At 52.2% G+C, this 23,647-nt stretch overlaps 4 protein-coding genes across 4 annotated transcripts; 3 read left to right on the top strand and 1 right to left on the bottom strand.

Annotated features, from left to right (window-relative positions):
* Window positions 1–748: 748 nt before the first annotated feature.
* NEUTE1DRAFT_90806 (uncharacterized protein) lies at window positions 749–5,901 on the bottom strand (the record flags this gene model as incomplete). The annotated part of the gene is made up of 6 exons (XM_009857817.1): window positions 749–1,840; window positions 1,972–2,637; window positions 2,732–3,251; window positions 3,820–3,852; window positions 4,271–5,443; window positions 5,501–5,901. The coding sequence occupies 6 exons, from the start codon at window positions 5,890–5,892 to the stop codon at window positions 1,031–1,033; spliced, it is 3,594 nt and encodes a 1,197-aa protein (XP_009856119.1).
* A 4,106-nt stretch (window positions 5,902–10,007) lies between these two features.
* NEUTE1DRAFT_114431 (uncharacterized protein) lies at window positions 10,008–12,035 on the top strand (the record flags this gene model as incomplete). Its single annotated transcript, XM_009857816.1, has 2 exons — window positions 10,008–11,462; window positions 11,604–12,035. 2 exons carry the CDS (start codon window positions 10,008–10,010, stop codon window positions 12,033–12,035), a joined length of 1,887 nt encoding a protein of 628 aa, XP_009856118.1.
* A 2,976-nt stretch (window positions 12,036–15,011) lies between these two features.
* On the top strand, window positions 15,012–18,209 carry NEUTE1DRAFT_150004 (uncharacterized protein; the record flags this gene model as incomplete). The annotated part of the gene is made up of 5 exons (XM_009857815.1): window positions 15,012–15,186; window positions 15,245–15,755; window positions 15,811–16,305; window positions 16,372–17,306; window positions 17,395–18,209. 4 exons carry the CDS (start codon window positions 15,012–15,014, stop codon window positions 16,799–16,801), a joined length of 1,611 nt encoding a protein of 536 aa, XP_009856117.1.
* A 3,719-nt stretch (window positions 18,210–21,928) lies between these two features.
* On the top strand, window positions 21,929–23,466 carry NEUTE1DRAFT_90798 (uncharacterized protein; the record flags this gene model as incomplete). The annotated part of the gene is made up of 2 exons (XM_009857814.1): window positions 21,929–22,031; window positions 22,111–23,466. 2 exons carry the CDS (start codon window positions 21,929–21,931, stop codon window positions 23,133–23,135), a joined length of 1,128 nt encoding a protein of 375 aa, XP_009856116.1.
* Between the last annotated feature and the right edge of the window lie 181 nt (window positions 23,467–23,647).

The raw sequence follows: 23,647 nt of genomic DNA, 5'->3' as shown, positions 1-23,647 counted from the left end.
ACGAAAAAAAATACACAGGGAAGGAAAAAACACAAAAGGAAAGCGAAGTCTAACTGAACCCGTATCGACTGATCCTTTCTTTTAAATACGCATCTGGGTTGAAGGGGGGGGGAGGGGGAAAAGGGAATACGGAGGGGGTTGAGAATTGATAGGAAAGATGTCCCTTCTATATACATACTTGCTCTGAGCGATGGGAGGTGACACTGGTTGGAGAAGGGTGGAGAGAGACTGAGAAGGAGGTTTAAAGAAAGAAAGCAAGTATGGCGCGTTTAGTGGAAGAGCGTTAGCCAGCCAGCCAGCCAGCCAGCGTGAAACTCATACACATCATCCAGTTTTTGTTGATGGTTTTCACTCAAGAAACACAATGGAGCTGATCGTACATACATACGTACTACGATCAGAATTGCGTCGAGGTGGGCCAATTCTTAACTAAAGGTCAATTACGGAACAAGCGAGTGTTGGAGGTGTAGTAGCATCGCCTGGGTAGTCAACTTCAACAGAAAACCCAAAATAAACACGGCTCGTAGAGGAAATCGAAAGACAACAGAAAAGTTTAAAAAGTGGTTATCGTGAACTTTCGCGAGTCTGCACATTTCTTGCTGGGACCGATCCGTGGGGTTTGTTCACAAATGTTCTTTCTATATGCTTTATGAGTGACCACCAAGTCAAGTAGAATGAGATGACCACCGAAAACCAACGGGAAAATAGGTTATATAACCTTCACAGGTTCTTTAGGTAACTAATACAGAACGTTTAACCGTTTACTAAAAGAAATTCAATAGACAGCATGGGAGTTAAGAATGGGTATGAAACCAAGACACTGGACCTTTTTCATTGCACACAAATCTTTTCTAGCCCCAGTTTCAGGTCTATCCCCATTCCTCACAGGTAAGTAGAGTAGGTAGGGTAGCTTAACCCCATTACACTATCTGGACTATACACTGAATATTCTGACTCTTTTCACAAATTTTCTCACCTACTTCTATTGCGTTGCCGGTGCGGTCATGTCCTTACTACTACAGCAGTAAACCTAATCGTCCCTTCCCTCTTCATACCATTCTGGAAGGGGCGGGTGCCCAAACTTCAACGGGAACGCTCGCTTGTCCCCCTTCTCCGCCTGTCTCCAAGAATCTGACATCGGCCTAACGAACCGCTGCAGACCCGTCTTCCCGACCGTCTCCCCGGCATAATTGCCCCAGAACCCACCCGACATCTGGAAAGCAATGTCCGCAGCACCGCGCAGCGCGCTGTTGATCCCGGGCGTCTGATACGACCCGCCCACTACGGCGAGGTTGCCTTTGAAGGCCCGCAGAAGCTCGTGGTGCGCGTTCACCATGCGCTCGCGGTGGCCGACCGTGTGTTGGGGGATGCAGTTGTGGCAGAGCTTGGTGATGGCCACGGCGCCGGCGGCGTCGGACTCGGAGATCATCAGGTGCCGCTCCACCGCGGCCTTGGCCATAGCGATGCACTTGTTCTCATCGTACATGTAGGAGGGCTCGGTGTCCCAGTAGTGGCCGCCCATCATGACGGTGAACTTGGTGCCGGGAACGGTGTCGCCGCCGTAGTTGCGGCCGCGGTGCTCGCGATCCGAGTCGAAGAGCACGCCGAGGACACCCTCCTCGTTGTGGGGCGTGGTTGAGGGGATAAGATAGCCGATACCATTGAATGGTGCGTTGAGGTTGGGGGTTGGGTACCAGATGTTGACAACTCGAATAGTGACGGCGGTCGAGCGGGCTAGGGAGGGAAGCTTGTTGACGGTGAGCCCGGCTAGTGTCTTTGCGTAGATTGTTGACACAACCTTGTCGTATAGGGCGTTTTGAACAGTTTTGGTGGATTTTATCTGGCGTCAAGAGTTAGTAGATTGTATGGCATAATACTGGCTCATGATCAGCCTGATCGAAGCAGCAGAAGCTTTTCCCCCCTTCCCCAAGACAGAGAAGGGGAATAAAAATAACAAAAGAGAAGACGTACCGCTATCCTTTCGGATGGGTGAAGAGAGATAGATTGCACAGGATCGTTGAGTTTGAAAGTGACCCCCAACTGCTTCAAGACCCGTATGAGCGCGTCCGTCAGGGTGCTAAAGCCCTTCTTGAACCAAATATATTCCGAGTTCTCTCCCTTGGCCATCAAATTGCGTAGCATTTCGTTGGCGTGGGAGTGGAGCCTGAACATTCTTTCCCTCAATTCTTCATCTTCCCTTGGATACCAGATTTTACCCTTTTCGGGGCTCGGTAAAGTCGTCTTGGAGAATAGGCCGCTCTGCATACTGAGATTCCATAGATCGCCGCCCCATACGCCGTGCATCAAAGCGCCGAGGGTGTTGTCAATCAGCTCACGATTTCCCGTAGCGCGCCCGAAGAACTCGCCGACCGATTGATCTTCTCCGTCTTTGAGTGTCAATTTGCACCCGCCCCTGAAAAAGTACTTCATAGCGGCCGGAACTGCACCCTTGAAAATAGGCTCGTCTAAGAGCGTTTTCACCGTTTTGAAGATCGAATCTGCCGAATCGAGGGGTCGATTCTGGTCAAAGATGGGCTGCGGCATGGCAACTAGATGATCGGGGTAATAGATATAGTTGCCCAAAGGCTCGTCTTTGCTCCTAACTTGGAGTTCGTTCTCCAGCTCGAGTGCGCTCACCTATTGGCAGACAAAATCAAAGCAGATTAGCCAGGACAATCCAGCCCAGGGAGCTACCGAGTACATACCGGCGTCCAGCAGAGGCTGTACATACTAACTTCCAGAAGACCAGATCATCGTACTTGGGCTTGTCGTTCATCGTCTTGAGCATGCGGCCACCGCGCTGGAATAGGACCTTGCCCTTTTCGCCTGATGGGGTTGTGACCTCGACTTCCTCCGTATCAATCCATCCGCCGAGTCTATTGGACGCCTCATAGACGGTGATACGTGCATGGGGGTTGTAGATGCGAGTGAAGAAGGCGGTGGCCAAGCCGGTCAGACCACCTCCCAGGATCGCGATATCCCTCGGGGTCTCTGGTTTTGGTGGCGTTACCGACGTCAAGTAGGATCGAGTCTTGCCGGTGGCGGAGAGGGCGTAGGAGGTTGCATTGCGCCTCTTTTTGGTGGTTACGGGGGAGCCAAAAGCACAAGTGCTTGCGAGCCGTGAAGTCGATAGGCTTGCTGGTTGCGCCCACTTGCTGCTGACGCATCGTCGCGTGTTGCGCGCCAGACAGCGCTGACTGGTATTGTACATCATGAGAAATTTGAGGACTTCGTGATCCGCATGCCGCGCCCTTCGATGGCGCGCCGTGTTGGCTTCGGGTTAGATATGTAGGAGGCTGTTATCGCCGACAAGCGTTGATGATGTCGCCGGACCGAAGAGTTGAAATTAGGTTTTTGTTAACGGGAAGAACAAGGGGCCACCATGCATGTGAAGCACAGCATGCAAGGGACCTTGTACTGCTATCCGATCTTGATGGACTAATCTGCGTATGTGTTTGTCCGCCCAAGTTCTTGGAACGCACAACTAAATCCCCAGCCGCGAAGAGATTTTGACAAGCAGTTTGGAGAAGATAAAAAAACTAGAAAAAAAAGAAGGAAAAAAGAAAAAAAAAACGATAATGTTGGACGAGGAACCAACGGTGCGGGGTGGACAGGTCCAGTTTCAAAAATCTACAAGAATTGGCTTCCGGCAAGGCTACCCCTCTTCGGCACGCTAATGTGCTTCGAGTGGCCTGACAGGTCGAGCCACGGCAGACCAAGCCGGGGTTGAGCCGTTCCCGCCGGTCATGGTGATGCCACGACCACCGTTCCAACTGCCGGGCAAGCCGGTCGTGGCCGGGTCATCACAGGATATCACACGTAAAATCGACAGACTCGCCCCAGCAGGAAAGGCTGTAATAAATCAGAGTATAATGTTTGTAGCTATTGGCCAAAATTTTGCAAATGCCGCTACGCTACGGGGACCAATTCCTTTGTTCCCTTCCAGTGCCATAGGTATACCCTCCTCCAATATAGAACACCCTACTCAGTATAGAAAACATGTAGACGAAGTCGACGCCTTCCTTGGATTCCAATTGTATGCTAACCCCTTCCTGCCGGAACGCCACTTGGACAGCAATCATGAATAAATCTAAGCATCCAGTCTTTGACCCACACATCCCAGTGATATAATACAGGACCAAAACACCTTCCTGAATCCCAGCCAAGTCCTTCTGGTCCATTTCCCTGCCTGCACAAGTGCCACATATCTCCTGAAAGGCACATGCCTTAAACAATCCCACCTTTTCCCTTGCTTTACCCCCTCACTCACACGACAACCTCGGGCATGTTGGCGTCCGCTTGTTGATCCTCAGACCCGGGCAAGACCACGTCTTCGGGGGCGTTCTCATCCACAAATTTCCTTTCGCTTACGTGCTGTTGCTCGCCTCCTTCACCGGCTACCCAAACCTTATCCTGGAATGTACCGCGTTGACCCTCTTCATGAGAGAATGGGCAGAATCGATTGGTGCACGGGTGGAATTTGCAAGGCGTCTTGACGTGGGTGAACTTGCATCCGGGCACCTTGCATTCGCCGCCGTTTCGGCAGGGAGGCATGCTGGGGTGCTTGAATGGGCAGTGAGGATTGGTACAGTTGGGGAAGAACTTGCAGTCCATTTCCCTCTGATGCGCCGCCTTGATCGCCGGCGATGGGTGGCGGCCGACACACTTATGATTCTTGCAAGCCGCTCCGAAGCTGCAGACATCCTTCACGTCGATTGTGATATTAGGCGGCGCCGCCGGAGACTGGTGGGCAAACTTGCAATCGCGGTTAGAACAGCGAAGGTTGAACTTGCAGACCGTCTCTTCGGGATTCGGGGGCTCGCGCTTTGCTTGCACCATATCGACATCTTCACCGGCCTGCTGACCTTGTTGAGCAGCGTCGCCTTGACTAGCATCCGAGCTCTGTGGGTGTTGGTGGCCGCCAGCTTGAAAGCCCCCACCACGGCGGAAGTTTGGCCGGCTCGTGCGTTCATATAGCGGACGTCCGTGACCGCGACCATGTCCATGGGGACCGTGACCATTGGGAGCAACACCACTTTGTTGCATCATCATCTGCATCTGTTGCAGCATGTGCCTTTGTTGTTCCATGATCGCCATAATGTCCGGCTGGCCAAATCCGCCCATACCATTCATGCCGTTCATCGGGTTCATCGGGCCCATAGCACCAGGGCCGGCAGGGCCGCCCATGTTCGCCAATCCTTGCGCGATGCTGGCAACACGTGTGTTCGTCGTACGTGGCTGTCTTCCGACGCCCATTCTCGGGCCTGTAGGAGGGCCTCGCGCTATCCTCTCGTTTCCAGACTGGCCGCGAATGCGATGCAGAGCAGCGTTGGGGTCGTGGGTCCTGTCCATGGCACGGTTGATCTGGCCCATGATACGCTTTTCCCGTCCACCGCGCATGCCGTTGCCGCTTCCGTTCCGCATAGCCTTGGGTCCAGTGGGACTTTGCAATGTTAGCAGGGTACCAGGTCTGGAGAGGGTTGATGGAGAAGTGACATACGCGTTAAGCTCATTGCCAGAACCGTCTGTTGTGACGTCCATGTTAAAGTCGCCCATTGAATTGTCTGCTGCCGTATCCATCACGCCCTGCTCGTCGGCTACGGGCTCAGGCGCGGAGCTGAACTGTGGAATGAGTGCATTTTGTTGCTCAAAAAGCCACTGAGCGAAGTGCAATGCGGTCGGGTCGTCAGGTCCCAGACTGAGAAGGTCGCCAGAAATCTCGGCGGCGACTTCATCCTGTGTTTTGCCGTTGGCCAGCATGAGGACGAGGTATTCGGCCATAGGGGCCGCTTCGGTGGTGTTGCCAGCCCATCCCACTTCCACGATTTTCTCCTGGATGGCGTTATTAAGGGCATCCGCTAGAGGGGTGCCCGTGGTGAGTTCGGTGGCCATGGTTCACGATCGGCGGGGTGGCGTTATTGGGACGATGGTGAACGAAGGCGCGAGGTCGGGAGTGAAAGGGTCGTTTTGGAGTTTGAACGTTCACGACGGAGAGCCGATGACTATAGAAAGCTGACGAATTCGTGTCGAGATGGCGGCGGCGAAATCGATCAGCGCAAGGTCGCAGGCGGTGCAGACCTTACTTAGTCTTGCTCGGTCAAGAACGCGAACGTTGAAAGCGACAGTCGGGGCTCGTGCAGCGGTTCTGTGCAAAGGAAACCAGCGCTATCAAAATTATCGTGAGTTGGCACGGGTGCTAATGATACGAACGCTGTCGGGTCGTAAGATGTAGGTTGAGAGATCGTGTAGGTTGATTTGAAGATAAAGCTTTCAAAATTGGAGCTTGAAGCCTGGTTCCAAGCCGAGCAGAACTGAACGTGTGTTCGAGACTTGCTCTGACAGCTGTGGCTGGTGTGTAATCAGTAAGGTGGCGCTTGTGGCTTGTCGGTGGCTAGAATGACCATAGTGGTGATACCCGCTGATTGGTTCAGGTCTCTTCACTTCCATTGAAGGGACGGAACACCTCTGTCAAAGAAGGAACTGGGTAAATCCAGTCCGGTCCACTTGGTTCCGTCACTTTTGACTCGCTTTTATAAGCAAAGGTCTTTTCAATTCCGGAAAATGGCTGAACCGGCTATTGCTATTAAATTACACATAACACATACCTGCTGTGTTCGGATTCAATGATACAGCGGCTACCAGTGTACTAGTTCCAGCGAAGGACCTTAACATCGACTGCTATCGGCCTATCCTGCATAATAATACCGATACGCTTGGTAGTATCAGTGTACAAGAAAAGTTTGTTTCTTGGCATTTATCTAATTTCTTACCATTATCACTCAATTTCTAGGGCTTCTTGTTTGTATGGACGTAAATTTCGCATACAAACTGCGTAACAAAGCCGTTGTTTATGAAGTCATTGACCAGTTTCGGACAATTTGATTGATTTTGCCTTGCATGTCCGAACCCCGAACGCGCACCATCAACGTTATTCTAGAGCACTGCACGATCCACATACGACCTAGCTTATAAAGCCTTGGCAGGGCAGCGGGGAAGAACGTTTTCCGTGGGTGCACATAGCACAACGGTGCTTGATCAGACTATGTATCCCACCTTCCACTTCCGCACCATGTTTGCCCGAGGACGACATCTGTAGATCTACAGCGTGTGCCGTCTATATCACTTCTGCCATACCGACATCATATAGTATACATGGGAACAAATTCCACATTTGACTGGGCACGAAAGATTGACGATACGAACTCGAGCCTCGAGCTACCTTTGCTCCGATCCCCCTCATAATTCCAACTTTTGACGCCGTCTACCGCCAGATCAGCTGAAGCCCAGGCAGTCACCCAGTTCACAACACTGATAGCCGTTCTTCCGTGGTCTGCTCTCTCTCGGTGGGCCCTTGACGGGATATCGATGTTGTGGTATTCTGCTAGGTCAAGACGCATGGGCCTTGTTGCGCTGAAGCGTGGTACACTACAAAAAGCACACCGAAACCTGACGTGTTACGAGCGGATCGGGATGCCCTTTTGAGTTCCACTCGGTCCGTCGTCGAAACTGCTTGGAAGGATTCGGGCAGCTGAGCAGCAACCGATGCCTTCTCTACTACCTCTTCCTCGAATACAGCAAGCGTGTTCATCCTTTCAGGTCCCAGATCAGCAGGAGGAAAAGAAAAGGATTGCATCGTGGCTCATCACAGACGAGCAGCGCTACAGATCAAGTAGGGCAGCTGAGTGGCGCCCGACAACAGGATCCCTCTAACTGCGGTGCAACCACTAAGAATTATTTATAAACCACCCCTCCCTCCTCGTTGGACAAGACATCCTCGTTCCAGACGCATGCCCCTTGCGGCTTTGCTAACATGTAAACACTAGAGAAGGACAGTAGCGAACCAACGACCCGGGCCGACCTCAAGATCTGTCACTACGAGGCAGAGTATGCCGGAATGCCAGAACACCGCCTTCGCCCTACATTGAGGCTCGAGTTGCCAGAAGCAGGACACGCAGGAAGTATCGTGAACGTGGGAGGTGTGGTGAACAATCAGAAATCAACTACAATCGTGTCACTCTTTTCGGAAGCACCACCGCCCAAAGCCTTTTCCATGTACGATCCAAGTAATAAATAACCATCTTTCGCCCCTCTTTAACTCCGTTCCGGGGCGCAATTCATTGTGGCATGGCATCACAAGATTTCCATTCAGCTCACAGCCAAGCCCAAGAGCACAGGGAGAGAGCATATGCATAGTGTAGTGTAGTAACGTGTGGCTTACCGACCAGAAAAAGCTGTGGTGTAACTTACCGTACTTGGGGCCCACCGTCCGCGAACCTCAACCCATATAGTGTAGTCCTCCGCACGGGAGTGACTTTATCGGTATACATACATTACCGGCTACGTACCTCTACCTGTGATGTAGGTACTGCCACCACTCCACCACCACTGGCACCGAACACACTTGCACTAAAACATACCAGATATTGTTCGATCTTTTTCTTCTTCGCACACTTCGCCATCGACCAAAAAGACGTCTCCATGTCTCCCATGAAGCTGTTATTCCAAAACTTAGGTCCACTAAGCTTAAATTCCTCTGACGTAGCGTTTCGCAATTGTACACCTCTGCCGGCATTGGCCCTGTTAGCGCGGTGATTTGCAAGTGTGAGGGATTCTGGTCTTCGTACAAAAGATGGCTGGTTTGACCACATCTGAACCCCTGAATACTGTATGGTGGCGGCTTTGCGCTAACAAGTTTGATGCTGGCAGAGTTGTACACAGTACACTGTATTGCAACGAACAGCAGTGAGCTGCTTTCTGAAAGAGGCGAACCAAGCACATTACATCATTACATCGATCCCCCAAAGCGATTGCACCCACAACCAACAAGTATAATGTTGGGACATCACCTCTACCATCTTACTTCCGACACATGACGCGGCAAAAAATCAGAAACACCAAGAAATCGAACATCCAAAGCGACAAACAAAGAACTTTCTATGGGTCAATGGTCTAATTGAACAAAAGAGTCTCATCAACGGCGCAAATACGCGGAGTGCCATGGGCTGGATGGGGGTTAGGTACTAGTGAGTGTATGTACGAGCTTCCTGTTCCCACGTACTGCTTACTGCGTACGGAGGGTTACATCCCTTTCATCTTTCGAGTTGATTTTTTCTTGAGTGGCCCAATTGATAGCGTACAGGCCTTCTTTTCCAACAGCTTCGTTGTCTATTGTCTCTTGACTCTTTTTTTGACTTGATCTATGGAGGTTTTCTAGGGGTTAGCATACCCTGTTGTACTGCCCTGACCTGACCCTGAGCGGCGGCTGTGATCTGTGATCCACCACCGAGTCTCGTCTGGCCATCCAACCTAACTGATCTATTTGACAGTCGCTTATTCGTTGCGTCCCATCTTTCTCGCGTGTTGCTTTTTCAGCATACCATGTTGGTAGTTAGTCACTGCAGATACTTACCTGCCAACTATTTAGTTTTGCCAACGAACCCTGCGAATCAACAACAGGAAGCCCAGGGCAGTCAGGCTGAGGTAACACTTGTAACTGCATGTAGAGGGACGGCGTATGCAGGTTTTCCGACAGAAAAGGCAAGACAATACAAGACAGGACAAGACAGCAATATGATGGAGGATGGTCGGATGGTCATCCATGATCCGTCTGTCTTTACTACCTGCTGTGTTGCAACACAACAACAAGGGGCAGGCCACCAGGGTAGATACCCCTGTCCGATTGGTCACCGGCCCTTCTTACGTTTAAAGGTTCAACCGCTTTTCGGATGATCACTCTCTCATCCAATATAAAAAACCAAGCCACTCCTTCTAAGCCCTCACATTTCTGTTTACCAAGTTCCAGCCCTTGTATAACGTTCTTAAAAGAGAACCTCTTCCCTTGTTCTCAGGGCCTTGTCCTCCAATTCGTCAACCTCGTACCTTTGGCTCAAATCGTTCACGCCCGATATCTGCATCACCTCGTATATCGTGTCGAATCACCCTCGTTCAATTACTGGAATTGACAATCTGAACGAGATTTCACAACACTCCGAACTGATTGTCAAGAAATGGTCTTTGTGCCCTCGCTGAGGCTGCTTGCAGTCTCACTCGTTGCCCTCCTCGAACCAGTATCCGCGATATGGCCGGCACCGCAGAGCTTCACCAAGGGCAACTCAAGTCTGTACCTGCATCCGAAGATCAACGTTACCTATAATGGAGAACCTGTAAGGCGCCCAAATTCCTCCTCCTCTTCCTCCTCTTTCTTTCTCTCTTCATCCAACAACGTGGGCGGATCTGCTGGTCCGGGCTATGAGGGCCTGTTCACTAAAACACCAGCGCAACAACAGCTCATCTACAAAGAAGACTATTCCACCTCAAGCTTGAGTAGCAAAGAGATCGTCCATGCCGGCGTATCGCGCGCGCTGGGCTCCATCTTTTCCAGGAACATCGTCCCCTGGATGCTTCAGCCCCGCGGAAAGCTGTCTGAATTCGAGCCCGACCTGTACAAGGGTCAGAACTGGATCAAGTCGCTCGAGATCGATCAGACGGCCAAAGATGCCAAAACCAGCTTCAAACCCGCACTGGCCGGCGAGGTCAGCGAAGCGTACAGCCTCACCCTCAGCGTCGAGGGCGACGTCAAGCTGACGGCCGACTCTTATATCGGTGTGCTGCACGGTCTCGAGACGTTCACGCAGCTCTTCTACCAGCACTCGACCGGCACCTCGTGGTACACGCCGTACGCGCCCGTTGAGATCAAGGATGAGCCCAAGTACCCGCACCGCGGCATCTTGCTCGACGTTGCGCGCACATTCATGCCCGTCAAGAACATCCTCCGGACCATTGATGGTATGGCCACCAGCAAGCTCAACCGGCTGCACGTGCACGTCACCGATTCGCAATCATGGCCGCTTCAGATCATCTCCATGCCTGAGGTGGCCGAGAAGGGCGCCTACCATTCGAGCCAGACGTACTCGCCCGCCGACATCGACCTCATTCAGAAGTACGGTGCCCTCCGGGGCGTGCAGGTGTACTTTGAGATCGACATGCCGGGCCACATCGGGTCCTTGTCGCTCTCGCACCCGGACCTCATTGTCGCATATGACCTGTGGCCGTATCAGTGGTACTGCGTCGAGCCTCCTTGCGGCGCCTTCAAGCTCAACGACACCAAGGTCGACGACTTTCTCGGAAAGCTGTGGGACGATCTGCTGCCCCGCGTTGCGCCGTACTCGGCCTACTTCCACACTGGCGGGGACGAGCTGAACAGGAACGACTCGATGCTGGACGAGGGCATCAAGTCGAACGATACTGAGGTGTTGCGCCCGCTGCTCCAGAGGTTCGTCGATAAGCAGCACGAGCGCATCAGGAAGGAGGGCCTGACGCCCCTCACTTGGGAGGAGATTCCGATCGAGTGGAATATCAACCTTGGCAAGGATGTCGTGGTGCAGACGTGGCTTGGTCAGTCTTCGGTCAAGAACTTGACCAGCAGAGGCCACAAGGTGATTGACAGCAATTACAACTTTTGGGTAAGTTGACTCTCATCTCGATGTTTGTTTGGAGCCTGGAAGACAAGAATTAAAACGCAAGGGACGCGGGGGGGAAGCAATGATATTTGAAGGGCAAGTAGAAAAGCGAAGAAAAGAAGCTGACAAATAACCAAAATTCAGTACCTCGACTGCGGCCGCGGCCAATGGCTCAACTTTGACAATGCCGACTACGCCGCCTTTTCGCCCTTCCTCGACTGGTGCAACCCCTACAAGAGCTGGCGCCACGTCTATTCGTACGACCCAGCCGCCAACCTGACCGAGGAAGAGGCCAAGCTCATCCTCGGCGGCGAGGTGGCCGTGTGGGCCGAGTCCATTGACCCCATCGCCCTCGACACCATCATCTGGCCGCGGGCCAGCGCTGCTGGCGAGGTTCTCTGGTCCGGACGCATCGACCCGGCCACAGGCCAGAACCGGACGCAGCTCGATGCGGCGCCGAGGCTGTCGGAGCTCAGGGAGCGCTTGGTTGCCAGGGGCGTGCAGTCGTCGTCCGTGTACATGACGTGGTGTACGCAGGATCCGACGGGCAAGTCGTGCGAGTATCCGCGGGTTTGAGAATGGAACGGAGGGCCGCGTGGTGACTCGACCGTGCCGTTGCTGGATACGGATGATACAATCGAATTGGGGATGCGGCGTTCTTTGGTTTAAGAACGCAGTAAGGGATTAGGCGGGCCTTGCGCTGCTTGTGTTTTGTTCTTGCGGCTGTGAACATAGCTTAGTCGTAATCAACATCGGAACGTTTCGAAAATTGCTCTACATATCATGGCTTTTCTGTGACACTTGTCCAACAGGTTCTACTACAGCCCGACCACTGCTCAAGTTTTCCTAGCAGAGAGATAAGGGTCGCATACCTTGCTATGTCTGAGAGGTTTTAGAATGCCATCCAGGGCAGCCTTGTTCTCGCTGGTCGTATTTGTCTTTGGCTCACGGCCGTCGATGACAGAAAACCGGGATCTTCTTGCTGATCGACCATGCCCAGGATGCCCCCAGCTTTATCTGTCATAAGTGAGTGCTGTTCACCAGGGTCGGGATGATCCCCAAGCGGCTAACCTATGTGATCAAAACGAGAAAGCTATGGCTGACGAAAGAGCCGGGTTTCGCAGTGCCCAGTTCCAAAGAAGCGATCATCTGAAGTTCTGGATCTGGAGGTTTGCGGGATGTAACAGCCAAGCAATCATCCATCTATGACAATGGTTTCTGGTTTCTTGTCCGCCTACCCATTGTGTGATGTGTCGATGATGTCGAATGGTGGTGTCATGGGGGTGAAAGATAAAAGACCTAAGCCAGACAGATGACCTGGAGGCACGAGTAGGGCAATCACTGCAGTGAGCCATCTCGGCCGAGGCGGTTTGTTGAAGGAGCACCGAATATCGAAGGAGACATCGATATGATGGCTGGAACTTCGCCGAGCTATTTCTTTGCAGTCACTCCATACGGCGACTCTTTTGTTGTGCTATCCAGTTAGCTGTTCTTGTGCCAAAGAGTGTAGGTTCGATGGAGAAGCAAACAAACCATAATCGCCAAGTGTGTAAAGCAGAAGGAAGTATGAAGTGACCTGGTGTGTCTCAGAAGTGTACTGTGGTATCGGGTTCGGCCGCCCGCCAATCCGCTTCCATTGTGGAGCAGCAAATCACGTTCTGCGGTGCCTCGAGGGGCTTCTTGCCTCGTGGAGAAGTAAGGACGGTACCTGAAAATGTATTTACTTTGCAAATTTCTATTAGTGTAGTGCACTTCAGCTTACCCGTACACTGGACCTCCCATCCATTTTTTCGGTTGAGAAACATTCCCGGAATCATGGGACGCCATCAATCTCGTAGAAGAAAGACAAAAGTGCCGCAAACACAGACTCCCTTGGGGTTCGGGTAGTACGATGTCGTGCAGACCGGTATCTATAGTAGCACTAGAGACGTACTACCAGATGGGTAGTACACTCAAGAGGCTATTGTAGGTTTTTTTCAGAGCGTGTCCAATGACCTGGAAACTTGGGCTCGGGGATGCCGTATTGGCCATTGATTGGTGCATTCCTTGTCGTCAAAAAGCATCCAAAAAGTATTGACAACTATTCTGAAACTCACATCTACTGCGTATATACCTTACCTAGGTAAGGATTCTGGGAATCGAACCTGGAATAACTGGGGACTATGAATCAGCCCGTTTTACCCCCAAGTGGAAGTACCTAATACGGACCACCATTCCTATTTCCAGACCATCGGACACGCCCTTGGGCGAAAAATCAAAGTTCTTACCTCGAAGGGTTGAACGATGCTGATGCAGAGGCCGCTGCCGTGATGGGGCTCGCACCTTCATGCTCCTTGGCGGTGGAACCTTCGACACGTTAGTTGGCACTGTGCAACGGTCCGACGGGTAGATAGACACGCCGAACGTATAACCGCGAACCGGTGTTTGATGCCGGGCATGGTGTTGGACGTCAAGATGGATGACTGATGGGAGAGAGACCCGCGGAATCCGCTCGGCACAGCCGCTATCATTCGGCGCCGGATCTACAAACTTCCCATTGTGTTCCGACAGAAAACAGCACTAAAGAGAAAGAGCCCAGTCGTCCGCGATGCTACACAGTTTTGTAAGTTGTACCTTCCTACCCTGTGCGGCAGTCGCACATGTCGCTTCAAGTTGTACGTGAATCATTACCATGTGCGGCTCAACCATTGTGCCGTTTCCTATTAGTTCGTCCGGCCTGATCACTTCCCCTCTTTCAGATCTTTCTCGGCGACAAGAAAGCCTCCCTGCTGCCTGCCGCCCCAGTCAAAGTTTAGAAAACTGCAGGCGCAATTGGACGGATCGATGTCCATCACTGGGACCGTGCGGGCTGGCCAAGATCAACCTTCCCGTCATTCATTCTTGCTCGACAGCTCCTGTTACTGACTTGACAGCATGGCTATGAGGAGATTCTACCAGGATGAGGGAGGCGGACTTTGGTATCATTCCGTCGGAATGGTTCCAGTACGCTTTCGTCCACAATACGCAGAAAATTGTCTCGGACTCAACGGGAACATCACGTTGGCGGGTTTGGATAATATCCGAACCTGGGGTACTACTCGTCGGCCCGCCACTAGTCAGACGGTCAGTTTTGCTTTGTAGACCTGACGAGTGGACAGGTCCTATGTTTCAAAGACTTGCTTCCTCTCGTGTCCCGTATTCACTATTGTTGTCCCGTTCAACCCCGGCCTGCCACCTTTGTACCTAGAACTAGTGTCCGGCTAGGGTGGTAGGTGGTGGGCTTCCGCATGGCTGCAGAGGATGTATCCCCGCCTACGACAGATCACTACATTCTGATGCCCCTCCTCTTTTTTTCGTACTCTTCTCTTTCTATATTATCTGTCCTACTCCCCAATCAACATGGGGGAAACCCATGATCATGTCCATTTCTACTCATCCTTTGGCAATATACTTTCCACCTTCCTATCATACCTTTGACTTCACCTCACTGAAGCTGTGAGCCAAGTCTTTCCAAAACTTCCAAGGCCGAGGGAGGCTTTTGAGACTTGCTCTCATACCATTATCACCGTCACAATGGGCCTAGTCGAAGACGTCGCTGGGAACCTCTCCTTGAAGAATACCCCGATCATATTTGGCGGGGTGCTTCTCGGCTTGATAGTCTTTAGATACTTGCAGGTAGTATGGCAGAGTTTCAGAATCGCCAGAATGGGTTTGCGGCCTCCCAAGATCCGCGACAGTGGACTGTTTGGTGAGCTACCCGTTTGGCATCCTCCAACAAAGATCAGACCATACTAACCATTATAAAGGCATCAAGTTCATCAGGACCACCATTAAGATGGCAGCTGAGCACAAAACCCTCCAGTTTTGGCAGCAGATGTTCAGAAGTATTGGTGGGTACACTGGCGAGGTTAGGCTTGCTGGTCATCGAATTATCTTTACCTCGGAGCCGGAAAACATCAAGGCTATTCTAGCCACCCAGTTTGAAGACTACGGCAAGGGCGAAGGCTTCCATCAGGAGTGGAAGGATTTCTTGGGTGACAGCATCTTCACGACCGATGGCGATCTTTGGCATGCCAGCCGTCAACTAATCCGTCCCCAATTCATCAAGAACCGTGTCAGTGACTTGCAATGTTTTGAAAATCATATGCAAATGCTTTTCCGCACAATCGCCAATGGAGGAGCCCTAAATGGTGAGGATCAGATGGTCGACATGGAAGCTGGTAATGGAAAGCCGGTCGATATCAGCGATCTCTTCTTTCGTTACACTTTGGATGCCGCCACCGATTTCCTGCTTGGCAAAGATATCAAGTCGTTGAGGTTTGTCCTACCCGATGCCTCTTTCCCTATATGTTAGGCTGCTGACAGAAAACAGTACCCCGGTACAACCTTTTGCCGACGCGTTCCAGGAGGTACAACGGGTGCAGATCCTCATCGCCAGGGCCGGACCTCTCAACCGTTTTGTACCGAGAAAGACCTTTTGGGAAGGATTGAAAGTCATCGACGAGACTATCAACTTCTACATTGATCGCGCCCTTCGACTTGACGAGGAGGAGCTCGCGAGCAAGTCCAAGGGAGACGAGGGCTACACTTTTCTCCATGCCCTTGCTGGTTTCACCAAAAACCGCCAAGTGTTGCACGACCAGCTGATGGCCGTTCTCCTTGCCGGACGTGACACAACAGCTTGCACCCTCTCATGGACAATATACGAGCTCGCCCGCCATCCCGAAGCTGTGGCGAAGCTACGCGCCGAGATCCTCTCCGTTGTCGGACCTGACCGCGCTCCCACATATGACGATCTCAAGAGCATGAAGTACCTTCAAAATGTCATGAACGAGACTCTGCGGCTGTACCCCGTAGTTCCTTTCAAGCAAGTCTCCCCGAAACCTCTTTCTTAACAAGATGATTGTTTCCTAACTCTTTTCTTCGTGTACAGTGTACGGATGGCCCTCAAGGACACTACTCTCCCCCGTGGCGGTGGTCCTGATGGCTCTCAGCCAATTGCTATTCTCAAGAATACACCCATCGGTTATAGCCCTCTTACCATGCAGCGCCGACCCGATCTGTACCCTCCCGTCAGCGAGAAATTCCCAGATGTTGAGATGTTCTCTCCAGACCGCTGGTTCCACTGGCAGCCTAAGCCGTGGCAGTATATCCCGTTCAACGGAGGCCCCCGTATCTGCATCGGCCAGCAATTCGCCCTTACCGAGATGGGATATGTGCTGACGCGACTGTTCCAGCGATACGACCGGGTGGTGAGCTACATGGATGAAATTGATGGAGGCAAGCCGAGGATGAAGACTGATATTGTCTTGATGCCTGCCGATGGAGTCAAGGTCGCGTTCTTTGAGGCGAAGCGGGAATGATTTGTTTGAACCAGTAGCATTGTATATACCTACCTACGACGGAAGACTTTGGCATCCCCGGTTTAGGCGGTTCATCTCTTTGCTCATAATACCACTGGTACTTCTCATCAAGTACAACGTTTCGCTACTCCATTTATGTTGGCTACCAGTTCTTGTAAACTTGCTCTATGCCAATGTCGTACCCATATCCAAAAGGAACGCTTTACACCAAAAATCATGTTCCATCAATAGCCAACCATGACACTGATCACAACTTGAAGCTCTCTCTGATGGCCTCTCCAAACCTTCTAATTGCCTCTGTCATGTTCTCGGCCGTTGCTGCCGCAAACGTCGCGCGGAAGAAGAGCTCGTTCGGCTCTGTATCTTGTTCAGCGCGGAACCAAGATCCTCGAGCGACCAAAACGCCCCTGGCAATGCAAGAATTGAAGATCTCCTCTTCAACTTCCAAAATGCCTTTCCCAGCCTGGATACCGGGGTGCTGGGAGTGGTCGATCTTGAGCCAGTACTACAGAACGTCATGTTAGTATCGTCCATACTGGTATCCAAGTTCACCACCATAGGTAGGGGTCGAAAACCAAGCCAAAAAAACTTACAAACATGCCAGCAACAGGCACAGTCCAGCTCACCACCTCCTTGGGCAAGAACTTCTCAGCCGCCGTCACCATGGTATCCCTCCGCTTGGTATACTCCTGCCTCAGATTCATCAACCACTTGAAGTACCCCTCATGTCCCCATTGCTCGTCCAGCAGCTTGTACAGGATCACCTGTGAGATGCCGTTGGCGCCTTGGTTGCACACCTCGGCGTGCCGGAGGTACTGCTCGATGATATTCTCCGAGGCCGTCACCCACCCGACACGCGACCCCGGAACGACCACCTTGGAGAAGGAATCCATGCGCAGGACGCGGCCATCGACATCCAGGGACAAGAGGGAGGGGATGAGTGAGGACATGAAGGATTCCACTGTCTCCTCCTCCTTGCCCTCGCCCTCTTTCGCAGCCGTGGTCCCCGATTCCGTCTCCTTGGACTCCTCCAACGGCATCTGAAGGTAATAATACGGCTCATCCTCAATCACAAACAAATCATGCTTCCTCGCCACCTCATACACCTGCTTCCTCCTCTCCAACCCCTGCGTGGTGCCCGTGGGATTCTGTCCGCTCGGCACCGTGTACAGCACATGCGGCTTCCTCCTGCCCTCTCTCTCTTCCGGATTCCAGTTCGACAAAAGCTCATCCATGGCTTCCGGCAACAACCCTTGCCCATCCATCTTGACACCCACCACCTTCAAATCCAACGGCCCCGCCGTCTCCAGAGCCGTGGAGAACGAATACTCCTCCGTCAAGATAGAATCACGCCTCCCCGGCCCGTCACAGAGCATGCGAAGAGTCTGCTCCAGAGCACCCGTGCTGCCGATCGTCAGGCAGGACCGCCAGTCACTGTAAGGCGGGTTGTGGACCAATTCAGTGTGCTCAGTGACGAACCTCAACAGCTGGGCGGAGCCGCCGGCTTGTGCGTAGTTGAGCGCAACGGCCAGGTCGTAGGTGCCCTGGATGGAAGGGTGGGTGGAGTCGTACTTGCCGATGCGGACTTCGGCCCCGGACTGGGACGTGGCGGCTTCGGAGAAGTGAGGCGGTGTGGGTACCTTGAGGGTGATGGATTCGATGGGGAAGTACTCGGCGCAGGGAAGGCCGCCGCCGAGGGAGATGATGCCGGGGTTTTTGAGGTGGCGGGCGGCTTGTTTAAGGGCACAGGGGTGGCGAGAAAGGGATTCGGCGGAGAGGTGATCTAAGGGGTTGTAAGAATTTTATAGTGACTTGACCAGATGTACTGGGCTTAAGAAGGGGGAAACTTACGGTTCATAGACTTGGATTTGGGTTTTCCTACTTGCTACGGTGGATGAGAATACGATAAGATAGGTAGGAGCAGGGTTGAGGGTAGGGTCCATTGACTCAAAGACATACCGGTCCCTTGAACATGTCGCTATCCGAGTACGAAGCGGTCGGTGCAATGAGTCTGCCGGCTTTGGCACGCCTCTCGAGGATGTCGCTGATGGTGACTGCATTCTCCCGGCCGGGGCCTGATGCAGGTGGGATCTCAGAAGGGTCGGCGTCCGTTAGCTTGGCTGCGGGACCAAGCGTTTCCAAAGCACTGACGTTGGAGACGGCGCCGGAGCCGTTGATGAGTGCTTCCCCCATTGTGGCCGGGTGTAGTGTTGATGAATTTCGGGGAACGGATGGGTTGAACTCCGCAATGTCGGCCGGGATCCGTGTACTTGCTCCGCAAAGTCTATGTAATTGATGTTCAGTGTAGTATACAATTCAAAATGTGAGGGGGCTGATAGTTAAATACTCCGGTTTCATATGAATGTGGTAGATGGAGTCACAGAAAAGATGACTCGATCTTTGAAGTGGATTGAAAATATTTGAAGATAACCATGAGCCGATAGCGGGGAGGATGACATCTCCGCTGTTAGCCGCTGTTACCCAAAGGCAAACAGGGGCTTGAAGTGGAGTGGCTCTGAGAAACTTTGAGGGGTCTATCGAAGTTGCGATCTCGCCGGGATCGCAAAGAATGTCGACATCAAGTGACCTCGAAGCATTCAAGTTGAGGAATGAACTTCGGTGGCTGTACGTAACAGAAAATCGACTCGACCCTGTGTGCACATGCGGTGTGGCCAACTCGTAGTAGGTACACGTGTATGTACATGCCGCTATTAGATACCGCCCAGACTCGTCGCCCGTACATAGACTACCTCTCATCTTAAGTGCAGCTTAAGTCTGTTGTCAACCGTACATTCCACCAGTATCTGTATCACCACACCGACACCAGATATCTCAATCGTGACCACAACATGTCGATAATAGAGACCTTTTCTACATGCTTTCACCTTCCTACTCCTGTATCAAACGCCACAGCAGAGAAATGCTCCCCTTTTGTGCACTGCAGTCATATGCTTGTGTGAGAGCCCTTGCGAGACAACACCAGCCCACCGCACCTCCGTCCGAATATCTTGTTGCGAAGCTTCGGACATGCTATTAAGCGATTGGCAATAGTTTCTTCGACCAAGCAAAAAAATGACTCGATGGCAGGACGTGACCTGAAGTTGTTGCAGGATGATAAGCTGAGGATGCAACCTTTTTGGCTTCGTCCGAATTCCAAGGTTATTCGAAGAGAATCTCCGCGTTGACTCGGGATGTAAGGATAGTCCTTCTTGGATCTTCGGAGGCCATCCACGCGCAGAATCCAGTGTTTCGGCATAGTTTGTGGTTGACGGAAAAGAGATTTTCTGGTTGGGTGTCAGTCGTCCTAGAAGCACTCAGTGCTGCTCGGACGAGCAAGCGACGCGGCTTCAACGGTTACTCCTTTGGCCAGCAACAAAGAAAGAGGACATTTTGATCACGTCGACTTGACTTTTTTCTGGAAAATACAGCTGTCAGAATCGAAGTTCAGACATGGACGAGAGAAAACATCGGGCAAATGATCAAGAAGGGGCCATGTATTTACCATCCGCATGTTGATGAAAGACAGCAGAGTAAAGACGAGAAACCAAGTCCTCGGAAGGCCCTGATCGGCATTTCAAAGACTGGAGTGAAGAAGTCACTAGCGAAGAACGAGACTAAAGCATCTGTGATTTGAAGAGTCGAAAGAAAGATGAACAGAGTTCAACAAATCGATGGCTGAGAACAACTGAAGACCGCGCTCTGGTCAATTCGATCATTGTTAAGAAGGAGCCACCTCAATGCATGCAGGTGCCCATGTAAGGAGTGCTTGACATTGTTCAGGGGAAATGTAAGCAGTGTCTTCATCACTTGCGATGACTTGCCCCCTTTTTTTGCACTTTCCCCATCACGACAGTAGTCAACAATGCGGTGTCGAGGCAACGTGGGACTCCGTCCGAAGTGGAGCGCAACGGGAGTAACCCGCCCAGCGGAAAACCAGACAACCTACGGAAAAGTGGAGCATTAACGGAGAAGCGGCGCCGAGGATTCTGAGCCACAATGGAGCCAGAACCACCGAATACTTTTCACGCGGGATTGGAGTTGGCGGGCCCGTCACACTTCAGCAAAACCCACTCCCAACCACCCGATTCACTGGTCAATGATGGCAGCGGTGGCAGTGTGGAATACCTATCCAATCTCAGTGCAACAGCACAAGCAGCAGCGTTTGCCTGTACCTCCCTAACCACCCCCCATCCTCTTCCCCCCTTCCAAAAAGAAGAAGTAAAAAAGAAGAAGAAAGGAATGATTCCAACCTAATTCTGACATACGCAAAGATCGACAAACATTGCTATATTGTTTCTTGAAGGAAATTTTGACCATGCGAAACGTGACTAAACTTGTGCAAACAGCCAGAAAGTTGTTATCTGATGGCGCTCTCAGTTCAAAGTCCCAGCGGTCCCTTGAAAGAACAGGCTCCGTCGCTTCAAGCCCAGGCACTCAAAGAGAGCTGATGGTGGGGAGTCCACGATGCCGATTCTGGCAGGTTGGTGACTTGTGAGAGGCTGGGACAAGACCTAGGCCGTTTCGTTCAGCCAGTCTAACCAGGCCTCCTCCCACAAGGATCGATGTGATCGGAGAGTGTGATTTTAGGATTCTGGATTCCCGGCCTTCCTTTTCTGTTTCCACCACGCGCGTTTACGCATTATAGTAGCATTCGATGATACCCTGATTTGATCCCTTCGAAAGTCCGGGAACAGGGCAAGCGAGTGTCATGCAAGATCCCGCGACCCTTCTTTCCTGTTTATACACATAACGAAACTACTGCCACTTCTGGGACCGTTGACCATCATCACTCGTTAAACTGTCGTCCCATCTGTCGTCATACACCAACAAGTCTGTCAATTTATACTCAGACTTGCTGTCGTTACCCATCAACCCCGAATATCGTTCGGACTTGCGACCGCTGCTTCGGCTTTGAGTTCTCCACCATCTCATCACCGCTCACACAAGTCCGTCCTACTAACTCACCCCGCGATCGAGAACACCGACGAAACTTCGAAGACCAGGAAAGAAGAAGAAAAAAAGAAGAAAAAACCCAAACATTGGTTGCCTCTTCAACCCAAAGCTCTCGAATAATTCTTTCTAGTTCCCCTGTGTCACCACAAGACCTGGGATCGCGAAACAACAACCATGGTGTCCCTAAGTTGGCGAACAGCGGTGACAACAGCGACAGCTGCTTTCGCAAGTGTAGCTTCCGCACAAACATGGACAGCATGTAACCCAACACAGCGAAGTATGTCCCTCAAGCCATTTTTCATCTCAGACTCACATAGCCAAAAAGAAAGACATGTCTAACACTAACCGCCCCTTAGCCGATTGTCCTCCAAACACCGCCCTCGGCATGGCCATCGATGTCGACTTCACCCAAGGCGCTGTCAACTCCTTTAACCCCTCCGGCGGCACCCCCTCCTACTCAAGAAACGACGGAGTCTCCTTCACCGTCGCCAAATCCGGCGACTCCCCGCAGCTAACCTCCATCTTTTACATAATGTTCGGGCGGGTTGAAATAACCATGAAGGCGGCCCCCGGCGCCGGCATCGTCTCTTCCGTGGTCCTCCAATCCGATGACCTTGACGAGATCGACTTTGAGTGGCTGGGCGCGGACAACACATACGTGCAAACCAACTTCTTCTTCCAAGGAAAAACCGCCAGCTACGACCGGGGACAGTTCAACCCGGCCCCCAACAGCCAGGGTCAGTTCATCAAGTACACGATCGACTGGACTTCGGAGAAGATCTCGTGGTACGTGGGCGGCACTCTTGTGCGGGTCCTGACCGTCAATGATGCGGGGGGCCAGTACCCGCAGAGTCCCATGCAGGTGAAATTCGGCGCCTGGTCCGGGGGCGATAGCGCCAACTCACCGGGGACCATCCAGTGGGCCCACGGCCCGACGGATTATAGCCAGGGGCCCTTCAGCATGACGGTCAAGAGCGTCATGGTCAGCGATTACTCGACGGGCAAGTCGTACCGGTACGGCGACACGAGCGGCACGTGGCAGAGCATCATTGCCGAGGGCGGCAAGGTGAACGGGAACTTGGGTAAAGCCGGCACGGTTACGGTGACGGCTAGCGCGGTGGCGGCGACGGGCACGGGGTCGGCGGGGGGCTCGGTGCCCGTGGGCGGCATCGGGTCGGCCAGTGGGGACGCGTCGGGTTCTAATGGTGGCAGCGGCAGCAGCACCCATGGGTCGATTCCTGAGGGCTGGGTCATGAAACCAGATGGGAAGATAGTGCCTGTTGGCGCGGCGAGCGCAATGGCGAGGCCGCCGCAGGGCTTGCTGGTTGCTACGTCGCTTGTGACGGTGGCTCTTGCTGCCTTTGTTGGGTGTTTGGCTTGAGAGTAAATCTTGAGTGGCATGACAACATACTAAGTCTTTGCGTTGCTCGATAATCGTCTGGGTCTTCTTCTCTATCGGAGATCAGAGGCGAGGAGTCAGCAGCACGATGCATTTGCAGGCGTCAAGATGAATTTGGTTTTGGGCGTTTTACCTCATACGGCGTTTACTTAGAGAATTCTGGCTTGATGGAGATCTGATATGTACCGGCGACGTCAGTATTAAATGTATATGATTGATGGGGGGAAATGATGATGAACCTATATGGTATGGGTAATTTTGTACTTACAGCACGATAGACACCTCACACACGCAAGTTGGACAATTTCGCGAGCATTCAAACGGTAGATTTCTTTTGCTTGGGCACGTACGCAATCGCTTTCTGGCATCTTTGTCTCATCTTGTGTTTGCACATACCATTATCTCCCTACCTCTAGTGATTTCTATCCTCGCCAACAGGCGTGCGCGTGATAACTAACGATGACGGTGGTCGATCTTATTCACTGTTAACGATG

This window comes from Neurospora tetrasperma (genome assembly GCF_000213175.1).
Source record: "Neurospora tetrasperma FGSC 2508 unplaced genomic scaffold NEUTE1scaffold_81, whole genome shotgun sequence".
Taxonomy (NCBI): Eukaryota; Fungi; Ascomycota; class Sordariomycetes; order Sordariales; family Sordariaceae; genus Neurospora; species Neurospora tetrasperma.
Note: the sequence above shows the minus strand (reverse complement) of the source record. Positions and strands in the feature narration are given on the sequence as shown.